The sequence below is a fragment of the Acanthaster planci genome, linkage group LG11 (assembly GCF_054643075.1).
Source record: "Acanthaster planci isolate LZ-2023a linkage group LG11, COTS_SCS, whole genome shotgun sequence".
In the NCBI taxonomy this organism is placed as follows: Eukaryota; Metazoa; Echinodermata; class Asteroidea; order Valvatida; family Acanthasteridae; genus Acanthaster; species Acanthaster planci.
Window position 1 is genome coordinate 5617618 of NC_141787.1, and position 22985 is coordinate 5640602.

The 22985-nt window shown below is 41.3% G+C and overlaps 2 protein-coding genes across 3 annotated transcripts in view; one reads left to right on the forward strand and one right to left on the reverse strand.

Annotated features, from left to right (window-relative positions):
• Positions 1-2330: 2330 nt before the first annotated feature.
• Positions 2331-18826, forward strand: LOC110987537 (uncharacterized). Its single transcript, XM_022250333.2, has 16 exons — positions 2331-2843; positions 4187-4308; positions 5396-5505; positions 5868-6083; positions 7364-7456; positions 9032-9099; positions 9331-9473; positions 10044-10159; positions 11064-11273; positions 12015-12062; positions 12536-12649; positions 13226-13342; positions 13849-13950; positions 14839-14975; positions 15987-16110; positions 16988-18826. The coding sequence occupies exons 1-16, from the start codon at positions 2712-2714 to the stop codon at positions 17212-17214; spliced, it is 2079 nt and encodes a 692-aa protein (XP_022106025.2). The 5' UTR covers positions 2331-2711; the 3' UTR covers positions 17215-18826.
• Positions 17714-22985, reverse strand: part of LOC110987536 (uncharacterized) — a 57427-nt gene continuing 52155 nt past the window's right edge. For both annotated transcript variants that reach the window (XM_022250331.2, XM_022250332.2), the window contains 3 exons: positions 22514-22647; positions 21482-21626; positions 17714-20065 (listed from right to left, as the gene is read on the reverse strand). In XM_022250331.2, coding sequence (XP_022106023.2) covers positions 19916-20065; positions 21482-21626; positions 22514-22647 — 429 coding nt within the window. In that variant the 3' untranslated portion in view covers positions 17714-19915. The remainder of the gene's footprint in view (positions 20066-21481; positions 21627-22513; positions 22648-22985) is intronic.

The following is a 22985-nucleotide window of genomic DNA, read 5'->3' on the forward strand; positions in this document are numbered from 1 at the left end:
AGGTGCTCTTAACTGGCAACAACGAACGCAACGAGCGAAGGGTACCAGACTACCGCTTCGCCACTGTTGTTTTCAACATGAGCGCCCTCTCTCGGTTCCATTGCATCACTGGATAATTTCCAAACCTAAAGCCAACTATTGATGAATTTCTTTTTTAATGGAGGGTTTTCATTTTTTTTTAAATTCAGCAGTATGCACTATATCTGTCCCAGGCAGAAATATACTGATGAGGTAAGAACTCAAAGCGGAACGCTACTACATGTAACTTCAAACACAGTACATAACACAATCTGCATAGTATTTCTCAATGGGAACGCCCACACCATAAACATAGAAAAAGGACAGACACGACTGGTCAAGGCGTAAACTTTGGCAAGAATTTATACACCAGCAGATTGAGTATACCTAATTATACTTCCTAGATGTTGTCCCGTTTAGGTCACATTAGTAAGTAGCCTACGTACCACGAAATACCGACTTTTCAGACCCCCCCACGCATTCTGTAGGCAGTGGCTCAAGCCCCCCATCCCCTGTGCACATACGCTTTCCACATATCTTTTGACTTCTCAGGGTACCCTGCTTTAGCATCGTTAAATGTCACAGCACATTGGACATCTACATCTAGTACTGTTATTCGCACGTCGCTTCTAGATTCTTAAATAAATGACCAGAGTAATAAAACAGGTTTTTTTAAATCAGTATTTCTTTATTAACGGCCCTGGAAAATATTTACTTGCCAGCTTATGAAAAGATGTTGAATCAGAACAAAAAAATAATCCTGGTGCCTTTTTCCCCCTCTTATTCACGTAGAGGGCACCTTACGTTTCCAGAAGACGCTTCCATGTCACAAGTAATGTTGTGGTTTACTAATCATGGGCGTTGGCACGGTAGGATAAATGGTGGAGTGGACGGTGGAGGATACTGTGTTTGAATGGTTTTTCGCCACACAAAAGCTGATTCTGGTATTTATTTATATGAGAAAGTGTACTGATACGGTGAAGATCCATTGCGTACGGTGCGCGACCCCACCAACCCCCTCCCCCTTCGCGCGTACGTACTTTATGGACGGCCCCTAAGCCCTAGATTTATACAGAAGACGACTCCCCACCGAGTCAAGCTGGGATAGGGATACTAGTGATGAGTAACGATCTTCACCTTTTACCCGATATCACCACCTTGCTTCCCTTCCCGTGCTGGGCCTTCGGAAGTTTTGCCAGCAATGTCTGGCACTAAATTGGGCGAAATGCCCATTTTTGCGGAACAGGTCAGCCAAAAATAATGCTAGCTTTTCCAGGCTGGCTGGCAGGCTGGCCGACACACTCGAGGCCGTAAACTATAGGTGGATTGTATTGTCAACAAAACCGTTTGGATTGAATGAAATCTTCATACATGTACCTGTAATGTATGTCCTCTCATGCACCACAAATTAAAAAAGAAGGTATGGGACAGAAATATTGATGGGTGGAGGGGGGTTTTCACCCCATCCAGGAGTTTAACTATCCCTTTGTCAACAACGGAGTAAATTTTAAAAATGGATGCAGATTTTGGCAAACTATTCGAATTCACGCCAATGCAGTGCACGATAATCACGGGGACTGCCGTTTGGCTCCTAGTACAATCTCTCTCAAAAAAAGAGAGAGAGAGAAAGGCAGCTTTTAAGAAAGACTCCGCTCGGCTCGAAATATCAGGCTACAAATTGCGGGAAGGTAGTGAACAAACAGTTTTACATTTTTAGAAAAAAAGGCTGACTCATTGTAGACACTAAAGGGCGACTGCAAACGTCTATCATGTATCAGGGATTGAAAAGAAATGCCACTCGAATTCCTGCCAGCTGGGTGTATTTGAAATCGCTGATCATTAAACGGTTTCAAAATGCAAACAAATTCAAAGCAGACGATATTTGATTTACTCTTGATTTGAGTTAACTTATCTTATTCTTTTTTATTTTAATGCGGAGGTCTTCATGTCGTTAAAATGCTTCGTCACTGCTCTGTCTTATGATGGAAAATGCTTATTGCATGAAATGAAAATCTCTGACTAGCAATTATTAATTTAATTTAATGCAATACAATTGGAAATAATTCAAACCCAGAGCTTGTACAACTCAGTATATATCATGTGATTGTGCAGATAACTTTTCACAAGAAAAGATATGAAGCAGATTATATTCAGTCATTCACCATTTCTTTCAACGCAATCAAATGGATGGGTGTGATATCGAGGAAGAAAAAAACTGTCCCCGTGCACCATGACCCCGGGGCACGAGAAAGGTACAGCAAGTACGAACCGTTCTAACGCATGCACGAGATGAACTTTGTTCTCAAGTTCCGCAGAGTATCGTGGATTGACGTTCTGATAAACCTCATGGCCCAAGAACAATGTAATGACGTCACAGTGATTAATACCGCCATACCACACATGTCAAAATGCGAGCGCTGCCGGCGGCGACCCTGCTGCGCGAACGGAACAATTGGTACAAAGGTTTTCTGTGACACAGATAGGGTTACCCCGGTGCCCGCAAATTAACGCATGCAAACGTCACTCCTCCACTTCCCTCGATCGCCTGACTCTGTGCACGTATTCGCTCTGGTTCTCGCCCCGGCCCATAAGGTCACGGCGCCAAGTCCTCGTCTGCCGAGCCCAACAACACTTTGCATCTGCGGCACATAAACTTTTTTGAAGTGTGCAGGCAAAACTGCTTTTAGAAGAAAATGGGCGTTGCAGAGCTACTGATTTTGGCAGTTTGTGTGGCCTCCGTGATGAGCGTCCCAGCACCGTTCAGCGCTGGCAGGACGTGCCACATCGACGACCTCCAACTTCAAGAGGATTTCTCCCTGGAGAGGGTAAGTCCTGAGGCATGTTCTTGGCTAAGCTTTTAACTACTGGGATGCAGAAGCTCCCAGAAGGTTGTCGATCTTTGGCCGTTGTTTCGAAATCAGTACATCATCAAAGTCAACAGAAAAAAATGACTAAATGTGTCCCGTCCATCACTGCCTAGGTTGAAATTTAGGCCTACATACACCTGTACACAGTTATCGGCGATAAACCAGCTGATCGTAGTTGTCAGCACTCTAATTATTGATTAATGCTGGACCATCGACCATGAGCGCGCTTATCTCGATTTCAAAACCAGTCACAGGTCGCGAGTGTTTTTTTTTTCCTGTAAGAATGCCGCGCGGGTTCGGCATTCGAACTTTTATGGAGGCTGTCTTTTCGTTTCCTTTTGTGGGACATCAAGCGAGTTAACCTTATACAAAGGATTGTGAGTGACGCAATTACGTGGACGGGACGCAAGGGAGGGGCATGTGTCTCCCCTTCCCATATGACATTTTGAAATGTATACACAACTTATGTACAAGCCACAATTCACCAGCTTTAGGTGCTGAAAACAACGCGTGCGCCCCCCGAGAAAGTTTCACCCTTGTGCTATAAGTGTGGTATTTTGACCGCCAAAGGCACCGTTGGAATTTGATGTCCCCGAAAGCACGTGCTCATCTATGGAGGCATCTACCGACGTTTCACAGGACACTCCTGGTGGCCCCCTTGAATGGCGGCAAGCGCTAGGTTGGGTCTTGTAGGGAGCTACTGTCACGGAACACTGGTTTCGCACAATATCTGTCACAACGCAAAAAGCAATTACAGGGGGCCGCTGCAAATAACCAGTAATGGTGTTACCATGGTTACTTCATCCATCTTCGAAGAATGGTATACGCTTGTGACGCCAAGTACAAAGTTGGGACGAACGCAAATGCAGTTCGTCGGAGGCGGCGTATCGGGCTTTGCGTGTGTAATATCGCATCACATCTTTCATTGCAATCTTTCATATTTGTTTTTAATCTAATCCACCGGTGGTGGTCCAGGGCAAATTGCAGTCTATTCCCAGAAGGTTAAAAAAGTTCGAGTCGAGCCTTTTTTTGCCGAGTCTTTTCTCTTGTAACTCTTATTGTTACAAGATTGATTTCTGCTCTACTAAAAGCTCAGTTTTCAAGGTACAGACCCAACTTCTTTGCTAAAATGAAAATAAAGTTTTATTACAAGAGAACAATTATGTTCGAAAAAATGAACGCAATATCACTCGGCTTCTCCCTATAAGTAAATTGAATTTCACATCTAAAAAACTTGAGTACGAGTGAGTCGCACCCAAACTTTGTTCTTATGCGATGCTTTAAAAATTGAACTCCTACAGTTTATGGGAACATGGTACGTGGAAGCGCATGTACAGCGGACACACTATCCCTACCAAAGACGCTCCCACTATGGGTTACGCCAAGACGGGACTCTCTTTATGAAAACTAACAGAGTTATGAGGTAAGTGTGAGTATCATGGAGAGTTTACAACATAGCTGAATCTTGTATAAGAAATCAAGTTCCTCTGAACAACACCAGCATTCGATGTTCATTTGGTGTTCTGTGCTCTGTAGATTGCAGTTTCTGAATCGTTTAATAACACGGAACAAACAAATCTTTGTATTATTTTGAAGCTGAACACCCAGTATGCGCTGGGTCGACATATATCATCAACATTCTTGCTCACAAAGGAGATAAGGTAAGGACAATGTTTTGGTGTACGGAATGCGAGCGATTTGAGCTTGACATCTGACCATAGTTATGTTGAACCTACGGACTTTTAAAAATACATTCCAGGAATAAACATGAAATGCTAAAAGAGCATTTCCCTCAAAAGGATCGTTTTGTTCACGGATTCACTGAAGAGGCCATGACACGTACGAAACCGAAACAGGCCAAGTTTCTTTTCTAGAATCGTATGGAGACAGTCAGATCGTGCACCAGTACATATTCGATAACATAACCAAAATTAACCCCTGCTGATATCATAAAACGAGGAACATTTGTATTGCAATTTTGGACACCCTTTTTTGCGAATGGAAGTGACTCACAGACTACTAGATATGAACTTGGCTCTATAGCCCCCTCTCCCTCCTGACCGCAGTGAAACCTCCTTGAACTTTAGGCTTTACTATTTTTGTTAATCCTGCTTTATTTGGTGTCTTTGAATCGTTTCACAACAATTCATAAATGAAGTGCATTCAACCATTACAGGTTTCCATCTTTTCTTACACTGATGCATTTTCTGCAAGCTGCCTCCATTAATCTTCTCCGCTCTTCACATAAAACCCAAACTTTAGGGGCAATGCAGATTGGCCCCAAACACTGCTCCGTCTTCCGTCAGATGAAACAAACAAAATTGGCTTGGACAATAACTCAAATTGCAAGACATTGTTCAAACTTAAACTAAATCGGAGCGCAAAAATGTCGTGTCACACTCTCACGGCGGCCAACTAACAACGCAAAATGGCAAATTGTACAACCAAATTTTACACTGAGGATTTATTTGGGCGTTGTGTAAAACGATTAATGAATGTTACGTATACAGACCTGGCGACTGTAATTCGTGGAATTTTGAAGCCCGGGCTACGACCAACGGAGACTCTGACAACCCGGCCAAGATGCTACTGTACCCACCCATGCCCAACTATCCACCAGGTTAGATAAGGTCATAAATCACAAAACGGGTAATTACTCTTCGAATCAAATTCTTCTGTTTCAGTGAGATCTAGAATTTGCAGTGGGAGGACACATGGTTCTTTTCAGAGAGAATTAATGTTCTCTGCTTGGTTAAAAAAAATCTGAATATGCAACTCTACATTTGCAGATTTTTTTGCAGTCAGAGAAATATAGAAGTAAGTTGTGCGTTAAATATGAAAAGTCAAGTAACAAAGTTCGATCAGGCTAAAATCACGTTTACTTTAACTAAGAGGGAAACACGGGACATAAGAAACCCCCTCCCCATCTTCAATTTTGTTCGTGAGTGAAACTACATTTCTCAATCATCATTTTCACGCCAGAGGACTACTGGGTGGTGAGTACGGATTACACAGGTTACGCCTTGGTGTACAGCTGCGGTGAGCAACGGTCAGACGGCTCGTGCACGAGGCGCGGCGAGCACGCTTGGCTCATGGCGAGGTCCGTGGGCGGTGTACCCGGGGAGGTACGCGCCAAAGTCCCAGCAATGATGTCAGCACTTTGCATACGCCCAGAGCGGCTTCGCGATGTTCCAAGAGGTAAGCAATAGAAAGAGGAAAAAGAAACGAATCAGAAAAGTAAATCGAGCAAAAAATGCCACAGTTCAAATTAAAACAATCAAACAGAAAACAAACAAACAAATACCAAGAGCAACACCGAAACCACCAGAACTTAAGTTAAATGTTTAAAAATTTACACCATACAACCCAAAAAGTACAAAAACAATTTGGCAAACGACGGTTAGGAGGTGGTAACATTACATGTATTATGCACTCATTTCTAAACATGGGTATAAGATGGGAAACACCATCCCAAAACGAGGTTTACATTGCCCGAAATTTCTGAATTACTGATTCTGAAAAATCAACACTTTTTGGTCTTATCAGATGACCATACCATAGCGTGTTAATTTAACACCGCTGGTGTTACTTTGCGCACCTTTAAGTGTTACAGTGCACTGGAGGGTGTTAAATGAAACATCAAATAACAAAGAATTTTTAACACCAGTGAAAGGTGTTTGTGTAGTCCTCTGATAACACCCGAGTTTTGGTAGTGTAAAAAGCAGATTGTCCCAGAGCTTTCTTCACAAAGGATTTGAACTTCGATCAGTTTGGAGTTCTTAAAAAGAGTACACAAGTACAATGGTATTAGAAACATAAAGAAAACAACCCACTTACACCTGGATGGATGGGAGAGCATCACAAAACACTACATGTCTCCCTAGAATGTTAACTCACATAAATGAAGTATTAAGGACTGGCAATCAAAAACAAAACGAAACGAAACAAAAAAAAAAACAAAAACAAAAAACAACAACAAATACAAAAAAAGAAAGAAAAAAAACCACACATTTACCTTACATACCTAGAGTGGACAATCCTTTCTTTTTGTGCAGTTAACAAAACTCAGTGAAAATACTCGTTTTTCTTGAACTAGGAACACGATTTTCAGCTGGCTTTTTGTACAAGGTTTCCTTGACTATTCCTCTTCCTTTTACAACGGACGACCCCGACCCCCAAATGCCTCTAAACCTCTTTTTCAGAGAAGGGGAAATGTCCTGTGGACGTGTGAAAGTCCACAGAACGTCTTCCTTTCCTGCATCACGTGGACATCTTTTGTTCAAAAGTCCACACTAGGTATGTAGTAAGGTTAACGCACCAACACACACACAAAATAATAATAATGATGATGCCCTCGAGATATTCAATAATTTTCGACATTCTGTCTTCAAGATGGGGGAAATGGTCCTCCAGTATGAAGTTCACTTTTTACATTCTAAGAAGCCCCCTTCACAAGCAGATGATTTCTTGCATTGCAGATTGTGAGAAAGAACTAACTCAAACCCCTACCCATCTCACCCCACCCGCCGCAGGATGTCGGGACGACGACGACAACACAGAATGCAGACAGGGTAAGTCCCCCGGACGGAACAAAGTATGGGTCACTGTTAACTGGGTTAAACACAGGCGCCAGTGGACTTCTTGGAATTCAAACTGTTCTTTCTCTTTAATATATAATATACTTCTGTAGAAATATAAACCTGATCGCCTTGAATTCCACAGTCCTATATATGCAGACTTCTTCGGGCAGCAGCCTTGTTCAGACGTTAACATTCATGTGTAAATGACTTTGCGATACCAACTCTCAAAATACACGTAATTAATTTTTCTCATACATACAGTCTCTCAGGAAAAAACTCCTGAGCCCGGAGTCACAAATCAATTTAACCAAAATGTGTGATTCGTGAAAATGTAGGGGGAAAGGGGAAAAATAACATCTGCAAAAATTCAACTTGCTGAATCACAGCTGCATACTTGTTTTAGTTTCAACAGCCGTTTGATGCCAGGAAATGACAAACACGACTATAAAATAAACTGCTTACCCCCTGAATCCCAGGTTTTAAGCAATTAAGAATAATAAAAGGACTGCCTACTGCACCATCATTTATTTCAACCACAAACAAAACTAAGGATTATGTAGCAATTCATATTTCTTCTCACACCATAGTCAGTAGTACTTTAACACGGCATTCCTGATGCACAAACCAAATGTTTGGGTATAACACGTTCTCAACTTGCTGCACACCCACGCAACCAGGAAGTAAGGGGTGAATCATGGGGCAAGACCAGCAGCAAGTGTTGACAATGTTTTGCCTCCGTGTGCAAGAGTTAGAAGGTCAGAGAGAGACCCTGGGGTTCGCAGACATACCCTTGGGCTATCCTGTGCCACTTCCTCTGATTTTATGGGATGGGAACTACAGAATGGATTACAGACCCCCCCTCCACACCACTTGGGAAACTTTTCCTTTGGGTAAACTTCCACATTTTACAGCAGATCTGAGGAAGTTGTAAAGTCTGTGTGATCTATTAACCTATTCAAAAACCAGATTCTAAGTAGCCAAGAGCTCTGAACAACATACTGTCTTGTCATCTGACATAGTTGTTTCCACTCTCAACTTCTGGTCTGACTTTATCTCTGAAAACGAGGGAAGGTATGAGAAAGAGGCATGTCTGGAAACCTGAAACAGGGGGTCTGCATGGCTGCCATCTTGCAGGCCAGTGTTTTTTGTTCCACAAGGAGGTTTCCCTGTGGAACAAAAGAACTGCCCTCCAAGATGGCGACCATTCAAAGCCTCTATAGGATATGTTCTTTGCAGGGTGGATCGGGTGGACTGAATGATGGCCATGCCCCCTCAACAAAAGGAGCCTCCCAAAATTGTTTTTTGAAAAACAAGAGCAAAGAGATTTTTTGGTGTCTATCATTTCCCTTCCTTCAAAGAGCAAGCAAAAAGCCTCAAAATGTAGCCACATCCCTACAGATACATGGTTGCAGAAAAAAATAATTTCCAAATTTTGTGACCCCAAAAAGTTTGCCCCCAACAGACATAAACATTTTCATTTGAAATGAGTTACTTCACTGTCCACAACATATTGCAAGTTATTTCATTAGAATGAGCAGTTAATTGATAAATTTGACCCATCCACAGGTCCCAGTGTGAGCAACGCATGTGCGACTGCTAACTTTCGCTTACAGGAGGATTTCATTATAGAAAAGGTAATTAAATCTTTGAACAAAATATCCAGCAAATAGCAATGGTTAAGATCTCAATTATAACAATTGCACAACCTTCTAGCAACAAAATGAAAGCATGTCTGTGCATACACATACAACAAAGAATCCACCCATTGGCAGCACTTTATAACATACCCAAGGTAAATGGAAGCACTGAAACCACCTGACGCTATTCTGAAGGTCCTAGCTTGTTTCTGTCTCTCTCTTGTTCAGTTTCTGGGTGAGTGGTATGAGATAGGCCACACCAGGATGCCCGACAGCACCCTCAAGTTGCCCGACATGCGCTCTATGCTGTTCAGTCGTGATCCCACTGGTCAGGATGCCCACATGTCACTCCTGATGAAAGACATCAAGCTGTGAGTTTTTATCTCTCCAAAATTTGAATGCATCTTTTCTTTAAACTCAAAAGACCTATCTGTTGATGGGAATATTATGTAAGTTTGCCCTGTAAACTAAGCATATCAAACACTGAATATTAAATCTGAGACATGAAATGATTGTATCCAATAAACTTTTTGAAAACTGTGGATACTGCCCCCTTTCCTTTTTAATTTAAATACATGTCCATGAAAATTGTACCAGCAACAAAAGTCAAGGAAAGTTCGGCTAGTTAGCTAAATTCCTTTGTCCAAGTGCTTAACTCAATGACTTTCTTAATACTGGTCACAACTTCTGGACAGCAGGGCTCCTGTAAAGCCTCTCAAAAAGACTTTAAGTAAGCCCCTGGTTGGACAAAACATTAACCACAGTCTTGTCAATGGATTCTTGCCTCAAAAAAGTCTGATCCCTGCTTGGAAAAATACACCCCACGATAAGTCCCAACTTTTGAACAGTAAACTCAACTAAGCATTAAGTCTCAAGTCTCTGCAATTCCCTCTTTTAATAGGGCTAAATCAGGTACATTTTTTCTTTACTGCTGTTGGTAGGGAGGGACGATGTGGCAACATGAACATGCCAGGGTCGGGCTGGCTGGGCCAGGATAACCCCGCCAAGATCCTTGTCAGCTTCCCTATCCCTGCAAAATACGGAGTCAGTGGGGCAGGTGGGTGTATGATGACGTGTCATGCCACCTGGGTCACAATTTCAAAGGCAAGATTGGACAAATACATCGACTGGGAATGATACAGCAATGTTGGGGTTCAACCCACTTCCTATGGTCAACCAAGACTGGTGGTTCAAGGCGGGGCGTGTCATCATGTGGACGGCCTGAATGGTGTACGAAGAGGGCACCTTGTTCAGCACGTGACAAACACATGCATAGTTGGCAGTCATCAGTGTAAAATAAACTGATATATGAGCAAAATATATAACCTCAGTATGGTCCTCAAGTAAACACCACTTATTCTTGGAGGCAGAGTTAACTTACATATCGCTTCAAGAGTCACTGATAAGATGACTTTAATTTCATCAAAGTTCATTTCAACCAGAGCATTGCTATCTGTCATATTGTTGCTTCAGTTACACAGCTGTGTAAAGTTCATGAATTCCTGCCTCTAAAAACTTTGATCCCTGCCAAAGTCCTAAGTCACAAATAGTAGACTGAACTAAACACCTTCCTTCTTAAGTCTCCCTAAAATTAACATTTCACATCCAATATTGAACTATTTTCTTTACTGTTGCTTGACCAAGGAATTTTTTTTAACTTATTTACTTTATGTTTCTACTTTTTTCCCCCCAAAAGGGGGAACTTTATTATTACCTGAGAGAACCTAAAAAAATATCACGAGAGGATGCAATATCAAAATATAATTGTGGATCAGTTCTAACGCGACACACGTGAATGTAAGTTTGGATGAAAATATGAAATGGTAGAAATAGGGAAATAAGGTTTAATTTGAACACCTGTGTTGATACTCACACTCTGGTAATGGACCTGCTTGTACTGAATTTGATATAAGATTTTGCCAGCTCCAAACGTCTTAATGTTCAAATTGGTTTGATTTCAGTGGAATATTGGATTCTGTCTACTGACTACACCAATTATGCAGTCACATACTCCTGCCATCACACATACGAGGATGGCACATGCGACAAACAGAGAGAGGCCTTGTGGGTACTGAGCCGGACTCCGACCCTACCCGAAGGGGTGGGGAGAAGGGTGGATGAGGCCATTAGAGGGGCGTGTCTGGACCCCGTGCAGGTCACCGACAATCTTGGTAGGGTGAAGACAATGCAATGAACTGCTCAGAACTGTCAAATGAATCATGACGAAGACCCTCACAGAATATCGGATACAGCATACACAAGGCACTGGCAGATAATCTTTGTTAAACAAAAGTAAATGATGCCAAACCTGCTCTGAAATCAGTCACACATAGAGTACATTAAAGCCTGGTGGAGAAATAGTCTTATATTCAGGAATGCAAAAATATTGAAACTATAGCACCTGGCAAGTGCACAAAAATTACAAAACGTATGGGGGTTGTGTGATCCAGTTAATTTGAGGAGTGTCATGCCGGATGTCACATACCCTTCAGCTCTGATTTAGAAAGTCAAATATTTGATACGGTTGGGATCAATAATTCTGCCCCATCCTATGTAAGAAGAAGTGCAGATGCAATGTCAGGTTCTTCACATGAGTGCTACGTGATATGCATAATGATCTGTGGGAAAACAGTCCTTCCTGTTGTCTGATGTCCCTTGTGAGGGGTCTTGTACTTGTACACTGTACATATAAAGATGGTAATCGTGCTTGACTTGACTCAACATAAAGTATTATGTGATATGAACTAAAGATTCTCCAACACAGACCAAATTTGCACAAGGTATTATATGTACACAGAACATTGTGGGCAAACAGTATCTCTACTTTACATTAACAATACGAACTTTTATGATGAAGTAAATGTTATACAATTTTGAAAGTCACCAAACCTGTTTACACTTTCAACTTGTAGAGGTATGCTACACAACAGAATTGGGTGAAGGAAACGAAACACATGCTGGTAAGATTTCTGTCCAACTTCCCACATTCTGAAAAGGGTCCCTTATCAGATGTTAACTAGACAGAAACAAATCTTTTATGAGTTTGACACCTATCACTGTTTTAAAATTCTACAATTGTTGCAATTGAAATCAAGATTGGCGGTTTTGCATGCAAACAAGAGGGCTTCATTTAAAATCTGCCTTGAGGGCAACAGGCATAGGCAAAGTGTTGATGAAAATGCGAAAAACCCTACAAAAACGTAACGCAACAAGGCAGGTAACGCAAAGAGCAAACACTGTAGAAATATGATGCATCGAAAAAGTTGTAGGCATCCAAAACAAATTCAAGTGATCAACTGTATCAGCAAAGTTTTGAGAGCTGATCAACGAATCACATCTTTTGGCTGAAATAACTTGAAATCAAACTCTTTTCGACTAAGTTAGCCTTCAGTCTCACGACAAATAACACAGACGATCTGGTTCTTTCGCTCAGTCATACAGGGCAAGGCTGCTGTGACCAGCGGATGTGATCCAGCCACAGCTAAGTATGGATGCTGCTTGCTCAACAACAGGCCTGCCACTGGGCCAAACTACCAAGGATGCCCTCGTGAGTCAGCCAAGTATTCCCTACAGATGCTGCTCTTAAAGACGAGAATGTCCATAACACTGAAAATGAAAGTGCTGTGTAAAGAGTGCCCTGTTTTTAAAAATATGTTTCTCTCAAGGAAAGGATTGTTGACTCTTTTTCATTGTCAATTTTGCTCCTCTACATGCCATATAAAAATATTTAACAGCCTCATTATACATCCTGGCAAAAAAAGTGTCTTGTGTGATGACACGAATGCTATAGTTAAGGTCATGTGTTCAAATCAAACTTCTGGGCACTCAGTTTTTAGGGTTGGTTGTGGGCAGTGATAAATATGGATTGTTCACAACTAACTCTTGCTAGTTGCTACAGTCTACAGGTAGCCCTCTGAAACTGCGATTGTGGACAATTGAATGTAGTTCTTGTAAAATGTCTTCCACAGGGACATCATTCCCCAAAACTCCACTCACATTCTGAAGACTTCAGAATAGTGGTGCACCTGATTTGACAGGAGCTGATTTGCACTGCAATACAAACATGGCACCAATGAATTAGTAAGGAAGTTAACCAAGAACACAACTTGGCTGGTTTTTTTAGGCGTTAGGCCACCTGTTGCTGGTCAGGACATTGACTCGAGGCCGGTCTCTGAAGTTGTCAGACCACAGCCAATGGCCCTGGCCATGACTGCTCCTGAATCATTCAAAGTCAAGACAGGTACAATAAGCGAGCATTCCTCTATCAAATGCATTGGCTCTCTCTTCCTCACAACCACAGCCTTGACGTTTTGGTACGATGCACAAAATTAATTCCACTGTCACAAGTTTCAGGGAGAGACAAGTTTCATATATCCTTCAATGCACTAAATACGTCTCTTCATGGATATGCTTGATATAGGAATCACTCACTTCTGAGCAGCTATTCTCAGAAAGAATTGCTGTAGAATTAAAATCTGGGTCCTGCCCTCAGCATGTATTGAAATTGTCAACCTAGAAACATTTTGATGGATGAGAAATAAAATCTGGGTCTTGCTCACAGCATGTATTGAAATTGTCAACCTAGAAACATTTTGATAGATGACACCAACATCACAGATAACCAAAGCATCACAGTTCAGACAGATTCTCTCAAAATAAAACCATCTATGTGCTTGAATTCAATCATAATGAATATGTGAAAGGGAAAGACTTGGAAGCATATTTTGTTTTTTTCCTTTGTGTCAGTTGAGTGTGATGAAAAGATCATCTGCAAGATTTACTGTGAGTATGGCTTCAAGAAAGACGAGAACAACTGTGACATTTGCCAGTGTGCGGAAGAGCCACAGGGTAAGAGAGGAAGATGACATCAAACATAAGTAATGAACTTAACACTAAAAGGGCGGGGGAGGAGGGGGAAGAAGATTCTGTTCTCCTCAGAGAACTCTGCTCTTCCATGTCTGGCTTTTCTGAAACACGTGAAGACCTTGATTTTTAATGCAAGTGCCAAAGTTTGACTCAATACAACATGAGGCCTTGTTGTTATGGTACTTTGAAGTTCAGGGCCACATAAGTCTTGGCCTGTGTGCATTGAGCATGTAAGTAAACAGACCATTTGTTTTTGACTGACCTGTTTTGGCAAAATGGGCACTGTATGAGTACAATATATCCAATTTCAAAAGGGACCACAAAACATTACTGAAAAAAATTCAAAGGGCTTGGCAGGTGAAAAATGTTGCAGGGAGGATCCCACCTCTGGCTCTTATAGGGTTAAAACATATTTATTCATGGGGTGTAACAAATCCTTCAGACATTCCCATGATGTATAGGGGTTGACCACTGATGTCAAACACTTTCAGCTTAGTAATGTAAATTGTAAGTAAATGTATAAAGTGGGGTTTGAACCTGATACCTATGGAAAAACAATCCACCCTATCTTACATAATCTCCCAATGACAAATTGTGCCACTGGAAGATTTTGTTTTGTTTGTGATGTTTTATGAATTTTTTTTGTCTTGTATTGGCTGCTTAGGTTTTTGCAAGCCCTCAGAGTTTTGAGCCCAATTCATACAATCAAACCCCTGGTGTGCTCCATGACTGTGCATTCAATCAGAACTTATTGGTTCAACATTACGCAAAAACATATACCAACTTTCCATATATCTAAAAATGTAACAAAAAATTCTTCATGATTGACTAGTAAACTAATCCATGTGATCTGTGCTCTTCATTTCACAGAGCCTAGCACTGAAGGTCATATGATGCGTGAGGCAGCCCAAAAGACCAAGATTGTGTCGTGTCTCCATCAAGCTCCGAGTGCTACCAAGATTGGCCTGCCAATTCTGGACTGTGCACCAGATGGCAGCTTTTCGCCAGTGAGTTCAGCAAAAAAAATCATGCTCTTTACTGGTTGATGGCAGCAAACCAAGTGTACAGATTTGAATTCTTATTCAAAATGAAGAAGGGGATGAAAGGGGATTTTGTTACATGAATAATCTCTTCCTGCCGGGGACTTCGGAATCGGAGACATATGCTTTATATGCGTGGCCGGGGTCTCCAAACTCGGACAAAGGAAACAGGGCCCTGTAACAAAAGACTGTACTCCAAACAAAAGACCAGGCTGCTGGGCATTATCGACATTCTTCACTCTCAAAAGTGGTGATAATCCAGCCTTGTTTTGAAACCGTATACCAGGGTTTGGGGCATTTAGAGCGAGCGAACTACCACTGGGGACAAAAGCGCTCCACCACCGCAGTGACGAGCCACACAGCATCTCTGCACGCTAATCTGGCCGCTATTGAAAAGAGGTCAGCAGTGCACTGAGCCAGGTTCGTGAACAAAAGAAAGTTACATAACACCACACAATCTGGGCTCTTTTTACAAGGCTGCAGGCCTGGCTGAAATACTTGGGCGTCAATGAAGGTCACCTGTCAACTTAGAATAGTTCCTAAAGATTACTTCGTGCAGCTATAAATGTCCATTAAATGAAATGATGAATTTTTGAAGATTTTTGAAAACAGAAAAAATGATAATTATGCCGGCTCAGCATCATCAACATTGAAAAATTCCCCAGCCTGAAGTGGTTAAACTGTAGATATTTAATAAAAGTATCTGGGTGGAGTTGCACCATCACAGTTTTGACAAAAAAACAAAATATGGTTTAAAATGAAAATGGTTTTAAAATGTTCTGACAAGGTTTATTGTTTTATTTTTTGTTAGTTTGTTAAAAACAGGCCTAAGACAGGTTTGGATTTCCGTAAGAATGTGTCAAAATGAGATCATAAACATTACTTTGTTATTTGATTTGAAGTGCTTGCTGTAACTGAATGGAAGTTTCACAAAGAAAAAGTGAGAGGGCCATTACACAGCTTTTACTGTCCTTGCAGATTCAATGCCATGGGGAGGAATGTTGGTGTGTTAACCCGACGACCGGTTATGAGCTGAGAGGCACAAGGGTCTCTCATAACACAAAGCCTGACTGCAGTCAGGTCCTGACTCCTGATCAAATGGGTATGTTTCAGTGTCTGTGCTCTGAATTAATTCCGTGTGGCTTTCATCTCCTGGTACACTGTGAGAGTTTTCACCAGCTACACACTTATGATGGGACCTATCAAACTGTTCCTTGAAATAGTCTAGACTTCCAGTGATGAATATTTGACTGATAATCAAATATTCAAATTTTGGCTTTTGGATTCAAATAATCATGGGTGTAATACAATGAAATAAGCAAGAAAAAACTCAGTTTCCTTATAACAAAATGGTTTCCTCAGTAAGCATCATTCAAAAGGGAAAACAATGGTTGTGCTCTCCCTGTCCAACTAATCCAAAGTTTTTTTAAATGTACGATGTGTTATTTACGTATCGAAAAAATTGCTGCTCTGCAAGCTTGGCGGATTGAAGATTTGCCAAACAACTGAATACTTTGATTGGATTTGATTATTCAATTGAATCAGCCCTACACTGAAAGTATATACAATGTAAAAGTCATTAGGGTTACAAAGAGTCTGGGTTAACAGATCAGCTGATGGAATCAATCTCGTTTTGGCTCTAAGAGGCCAGTAGCGAGTTACCTGGTGTTGAGGATATCCTCCTTCTAGGGATGAGTCAATTCGAATAATTCACTAGTAAATTTTTTCATGAATAATTTACTTTTTGTAAGAATTGTTGCTTTTCATTTGAATCTGCTTGAAACAAGCTTACAAAATGCAATTTTTCTCATAAAAAACAAAAGAAAATTCCCCTTTCCTGTTCATGAAGTTTGCATTCAAAATATTGAAATTCAGAAAATAATATTTGATAATCAATTGAATATTCGGATATTCCTACCTCCCCCCCCCGCAGTTTATTTTAACAATAAACTTACCGACACATTTCTAACCATTGGCAGTTCCTGCACAGACTTCAGACTGCTTGGCCCGCCGTTTGGAAGCCCAGTCCTCACTTGATGTTCACGAGGGCTCCGGTCATGCATACATCCCAGACTGTGATGAGCGCGGACGGTACCGGCCGGTGCAGTGCTACCTGGAGATGAATATGTGCTGGTGTGTGGACATGCACACGGGCGAACAACTAGGGGACAGTGTGTCTCACCAGATGCCAAAATGTGCCCCGTAGTGTCAGGGGAAGTGTCATACGCTGTAACAACAAAGCACAGACATGAAAAAGTGTTAAAATTTACTTTACTGTGTGCTCGAATATATTTGAAAACCTATTCGATTCTAGGTACTGGGTAGTTTTTATTCTAAATCCCTGTACATGCTGAATGAAGACATTAACTCCAGAGGTTGGGTTAATTGAACAACAAATTAATGATTCACCCATCAAAATGCTAAACACATTCATTTACTCATACAACCTATGCTGTGGTGGACCCATGAATTTTGTACACCAATCACTGAAGTACATGTAGATGACATCTCTCTTTATCAAGACTGACAGGAATTCATCTTTGATCAAAACATTAAAGAATATTCACAAAGTTTGGGTAAAAATAAATCACTCCATAAATACTCACCAAGGCAGAATTCCTGTCATAGGTGCTTTGTATCACTTCAAACAAGTTGCATTCTCAAATACAGACAGGCCAATACCAAACAAGGTTCAAATGTAAGTATTGAATTGTTCAAATGTATCCCGGTTTGGCAGTTTTTAATACATGTCTAACAAGAAAATGCAACAGAATGTTCTGTCTTTTCGTCTACAAAGCAAATTAACAAGCAAAAAATGCATGCAAATGTTTGTAAGCAATTTTCAAGAAATATCTAAACAAAATATATCTGCTTTCTGCACACTATTTCCTAAAAAAAATAATCTTATGGTAGAAGCACAAATGCATGTTTAGTTACACCAACTTGAATTGTGTTGCAGCAACTGCTTACTTGAAACAACATAGCGTCCAGAAGCTGTCAGGCCTGACATGGCCCACATTGGCTGACAACAATCAGAATGGTCAACTTTGTTTTGGTTTTTTGTTTTATAAACATGAAAGGTTAAAGATTTCACAGCAGTTACAAAAGGAGTCCATAACATAAAAAAGATATTACAATGCACAGTTTTCTAGAATAGTCCTACTAAAAAAAAGGCATATAATTTGCCAGGCCATTTAAAATGCTCTACTATGGAACTATGGAACTATGGAGCTTCATCAATTAAGGGCACAGCCAAAGCCACATTTAGTATTCGAAAGGCCCGAGGCACCAGTGTTGCCCTCAAAGTTTAAAGTCCCCCCCCTCAAAAAAAAAGTCTCTGAGAGAGCTACTGGAACTTTTCTTGTACATGTGCGTGAAAGTTTGTGCTTGTGTTTTATGGAACCCTCTATGGTATTTTTTGTAGGCCCTCTCATTTTTGTAGGCAGCCAGATTTTGAAGGCCCCTGGCATACAGTGCATTATTTTGGATGATCTGGCCTTGGGCATGACATGAGGTAAATGCCATTCACTGGAAGGGTAAAGATAAAGCAATTTTGAAGAGAATGCATGTATTTTTGAAAAATATAACTACAATAAGGTGTGCATTGTGTTTAGACAAAGCAAACTTTTATTTGATTGAATACCAGCTGTTGTGCATCCACTGTAAAAATTGTTTCAGATTTATATATATATTTATACATGTAATATTATTAATCGGAATGGATGTATACATTTGGGTTTAAAAGCTTCAAATTACTGAACTGTAAATCAAAGAAGGCAAGAATTGGCAGTAAAAAAAACAACTGAGAGGAATGTTCACTTGAATTACACTGCTGTGCATTTTTTTTGGATTTGTGCCACGTGATGCCCATTCTTTGAAATCTTCTCCAGCGTTCACAGTGCCGGTCCTACTGGACAAGACAAAGACAAGCTCCACCCACTTATTTGCATATCTCATTCATGATTTCTATCAGAGGATGTGAACATCTATTAACTGCTGGAACTAGACCAGCCAATCTCCAGCACACGGTGTATATACAAGCTTTATGGCACGGGAAAAGCTAGCAGGCATGGCTACTAAAACTCTATCATTAATCTTTTATTAAACAAATATTTTCTTACAAAATCCATATTTCATAAATATATACTTTTAAAAAGGGATCACTCATGTCACTCATGAACTGGCGAAAATTTCCTGTGGAAATGAATACAAGTACTATGTGAATGAAGTATGCATAAAAATGTTAAAAGGAGGTATTTTTTTCAATATGACAACTACTTTATTGCATATTAAATTCATGAGAAGTCTTCGTGACCTTTAACACATTACTGCAGCTTACATGAAATATGGAAGAGGATAGGTCAAGAACTATCTTAGGCTTGGCTCCCATATATACCTATTCACTCACTGAAACACAGCATAATATCCTGTGTCAGCTGTTGTCAGACTGTACAAACAAACACTGACAAGTGTGCAGGTTCAACTGTAGAGAAACAATGTACTAACTGGTTAAGCAAACAACTAGTTGACTATCCCATCCCCAGACTTTCCATATACATGTAGTCAAAAAACTGTTTGATATGCCAGCGGTAATGAGATGTTGAACTGAGCCTGTGCTTGTGTCAAGGGTTTTCAGCCAACTCCCTGGGGCAGTCAGGAAGACAAAATTACCCAGGAAATTTACGTGACGAGAGTAAAACAATCACTAACACTGTAGCTGGAAATTTCCATGCCAACCCCAAGCTTTTTCGGATTATGTGCACGTTGTTACATGCATGATCAAACTGATGCATGATCATTAGCCTGCAGTGTGGAAAACCTGTCTGCAGCAGCCCCCCCCCATCCAAACACCTTTGACCTTTCGTAACTCCAGTCCCTGGGGAAATTCTCAAGCATGACCTTTGACCTCAAAGAAAACACACTGGACCTATCTCCAAGCCGAACACCTGACCCTTGTTCTGATTGTAGCCCTGGGGGTTGACATCAGTGATGGGGAGCTGCTCCACATCCCTGGTTGACAACTCCATGACGGTGGTCTTTCTCTTCTTGGGTGCAACCTAAGTCAAAAGGAAACGAGGGGGGAAGATATGGTATTTGAGACAATGCTTAATAATGCAAGCAGGCCACTGGAAAAAAACAGAAAGCAAAGGGAGAAATACTGCCCCAGGTGAGTAAACTTATTCTCAGTTGCCTGTCATGAAAATACAGTTCTAAATATGTAAAACAATCCCAAAGGTGAGTAAAAGTTCATGCGGAATACTAAACAGTACACTGAACAAGTTGAAAGGTGCAGTAAGGAATACATGAATAATCTGTCTATGGTAAACAATGCTCTACCTTGTACAGGGATGTTACTTGGTAAGAAATGTATGCTTGCTGTTGAGGATAGGAAATGTGGCTAGCTCTGGACTCCAGTTGGAGTCCTTGCTTTGCTGACGCAATGGCCTTCACAGTGAGCCAGTTCAGCATGTTAGAAAGGCAAAGTCATTTGGAAACACAGCCCCTGTACAAGTCGGCATGAGGCCAGGCTGATGCAGCAGACCTCACACACGTGTATTACTGCTCTCCAGTGACCTTGGTTGTGCTTAATTTTGGACATGCACTGTTGGAAGACCAAACTTGCTCACCAGTCCAGCTTGTCTACTTGAATTAGATATAGCAGCAGGTACCGAAATGCCTGAAGATGGACTGATAGCATCAGAGTGATGTACATGCCAAAATAAGGTGTTTGCAGCTTCAAGATAGATTCTACGTTATTTGTGCTTTCTGAGGGCTTGTGGCACAACTTCACAAGCTTACTGCTTAACAGCGTTAACCTCATATACCCTGAGCTTGCTAAGTGTAGCTGGCTGATTTCCATCCAATGTACCTGGGTGCACGCAAGTTAAACACAGTGAACTGGACAGTCACATTTCAATAGTCAGAAGGTAATGGTCCAACCAAAGGGTCATGGAACGTATGTTCCTGAGCAAGGCATTAAGCAGTAATATAGGGCTGACCCTTCTTTTGAGCTCTCTGCAGTATATGCACAAAGCAAAGTTGGCCTCATTGCCAGTTATTGTAGCCCAGTGGTTAGGGTTTGTAGCTTCTAATCATAGCGCTGGGGGTTTGAATCCAGGCAGTGACAGCATGTGGGGATCTTGGGCAAGTCACTTAAACCCCTCTTTCCACCCTGGAGTAAATGGGTACCTGTGAGGGTAGATTGGGTTATATCAGCCATAGGCACCTGATATGGCAGCATCAGCTATTATACACCCCAGGGAGATGAGATGGTTTCAGGAATGTTCAGTTGTTGTGAGCCCAATGTGCCAGGATAATGATAGTACAGTGCCTTGAGCATGAGTTGTGATGGATATGTGCACTATATAAATATCCACTTTTATTATTGTTATTTATGTTGAATGCCACCTGTGTGCCAAGTAGACAGTAACTCCAACCAAAAATACAGCTGATGGAATGAGCGGTTGGCCTACCATACAATCATCTAGTGCTACTTGTAGCATGGGACTCTCGTGGGTTATTATGTCATCATTGTATGCCTTGAATTGGGCAGATTTGTCATAGTGGTCCCCCTTCTGGTGGTAGTAAGCCACACCACGTTGACATGTGTAGGTTACTCTGTGGGATAGCACAGGAAAGAAAATGGGAGTGTTGCTGTTATATGACCACGGTAATGCTACGAAAGGGCTCGATTTCATGGAGCTGCTTCACGGTTAGCAGAAAAGTTGTGCTAACTTTAGCAGAAATGTTTACTTACCTTAAGTACTATTTCATGGTGATGTTTGGCCTGGTTGTGCTAACGGTTGTGAACACATAGAGATTTCTATTGTTACATAACTATTTTTAAGCACATCTTTCTTCTGAGGTTTACATGCCTCTGGTTGTGGTTACCCTTGTGGTCTCCACAAATGCATGGAGCCTCTGTAAGCACGAAATCATGTGCTAAAGTAGTGCAGTGAAAGCGGGCCCTGGTTGTATGCGGTGGCCCCCGCCAATGGTGGTAAGCATTGTGATAACTGTTGCATGGAACAAAACTCACCACCATGCCTTCCGACATTAAAGGGGGCCATTAGGAATGTGAACTGATATGTCACTGGACTTGTCTACAGGATGAACCAGCTCAGAAAGCCGAACTTCAGAAACAATTCCGATTGCAGTGAGTTGTGGACACATCACTGCAACAACTTGGCTTTATGTATGTCTGATCGATTCTCTTTGCCGAGGAAAAACCCAATATGACTCTGCGTGCAGCTCTTGTATGAGCTCTATGTAGTTTCAATATGAGGCTGTGAAAAGTGAGACGCGCTTCTTTGAGGTTAATGCACTTGACTGTAATTTCACGTAGTGTAAAATCTAAGAGATACCTTATCAACTGATCTATGGACAAAGTATGGATAGGGCAAATGACAATGAAAACGTGCACACTGGAGGAATGAGATTTGCCAACTTAAGTTGCCAAAGGGAAGGTCACAACTGGCAATGGTGCATAAAATGGCTGCACTTACTCTTGGGTGGCTCTTTTACTTCTTAAATGTAAAAATCTGAATTGGACTAGGCTGGCTGGGTAGGTTATCGTGAATCCCTCAGGCCAGGTGCTGAACCAGCGTGCTTCGCTGATGTCCCACGCTTTGGCTTCAATCTAAGGAGAGGAAAAATAAAGACACCTGGGAACGTAAGTCTCATCACACAAAATCAATCCACCAACAATTGAGGAACACTGGCAAAATGCATTTTGATTTTCCTGAGGAATCAACCTCCATAAATGGCAACGAGGAGGAGCCTGGTTAAGTGTTGGAATCGAGTTGGTTACAAGTCAATCACATGTCAGTCCGCAAGTCCACTCTAAGTCAGTTCACAAATCAGGTCAGAACTAAAAAGATGAACAATGACAGTGCCTTGAAAGGAACACCTGTGTCATGGTTCATGTCAATGGCTTGTGAGCTGACTCAGGTATGAATGACTTGTGACCAGGCTTGT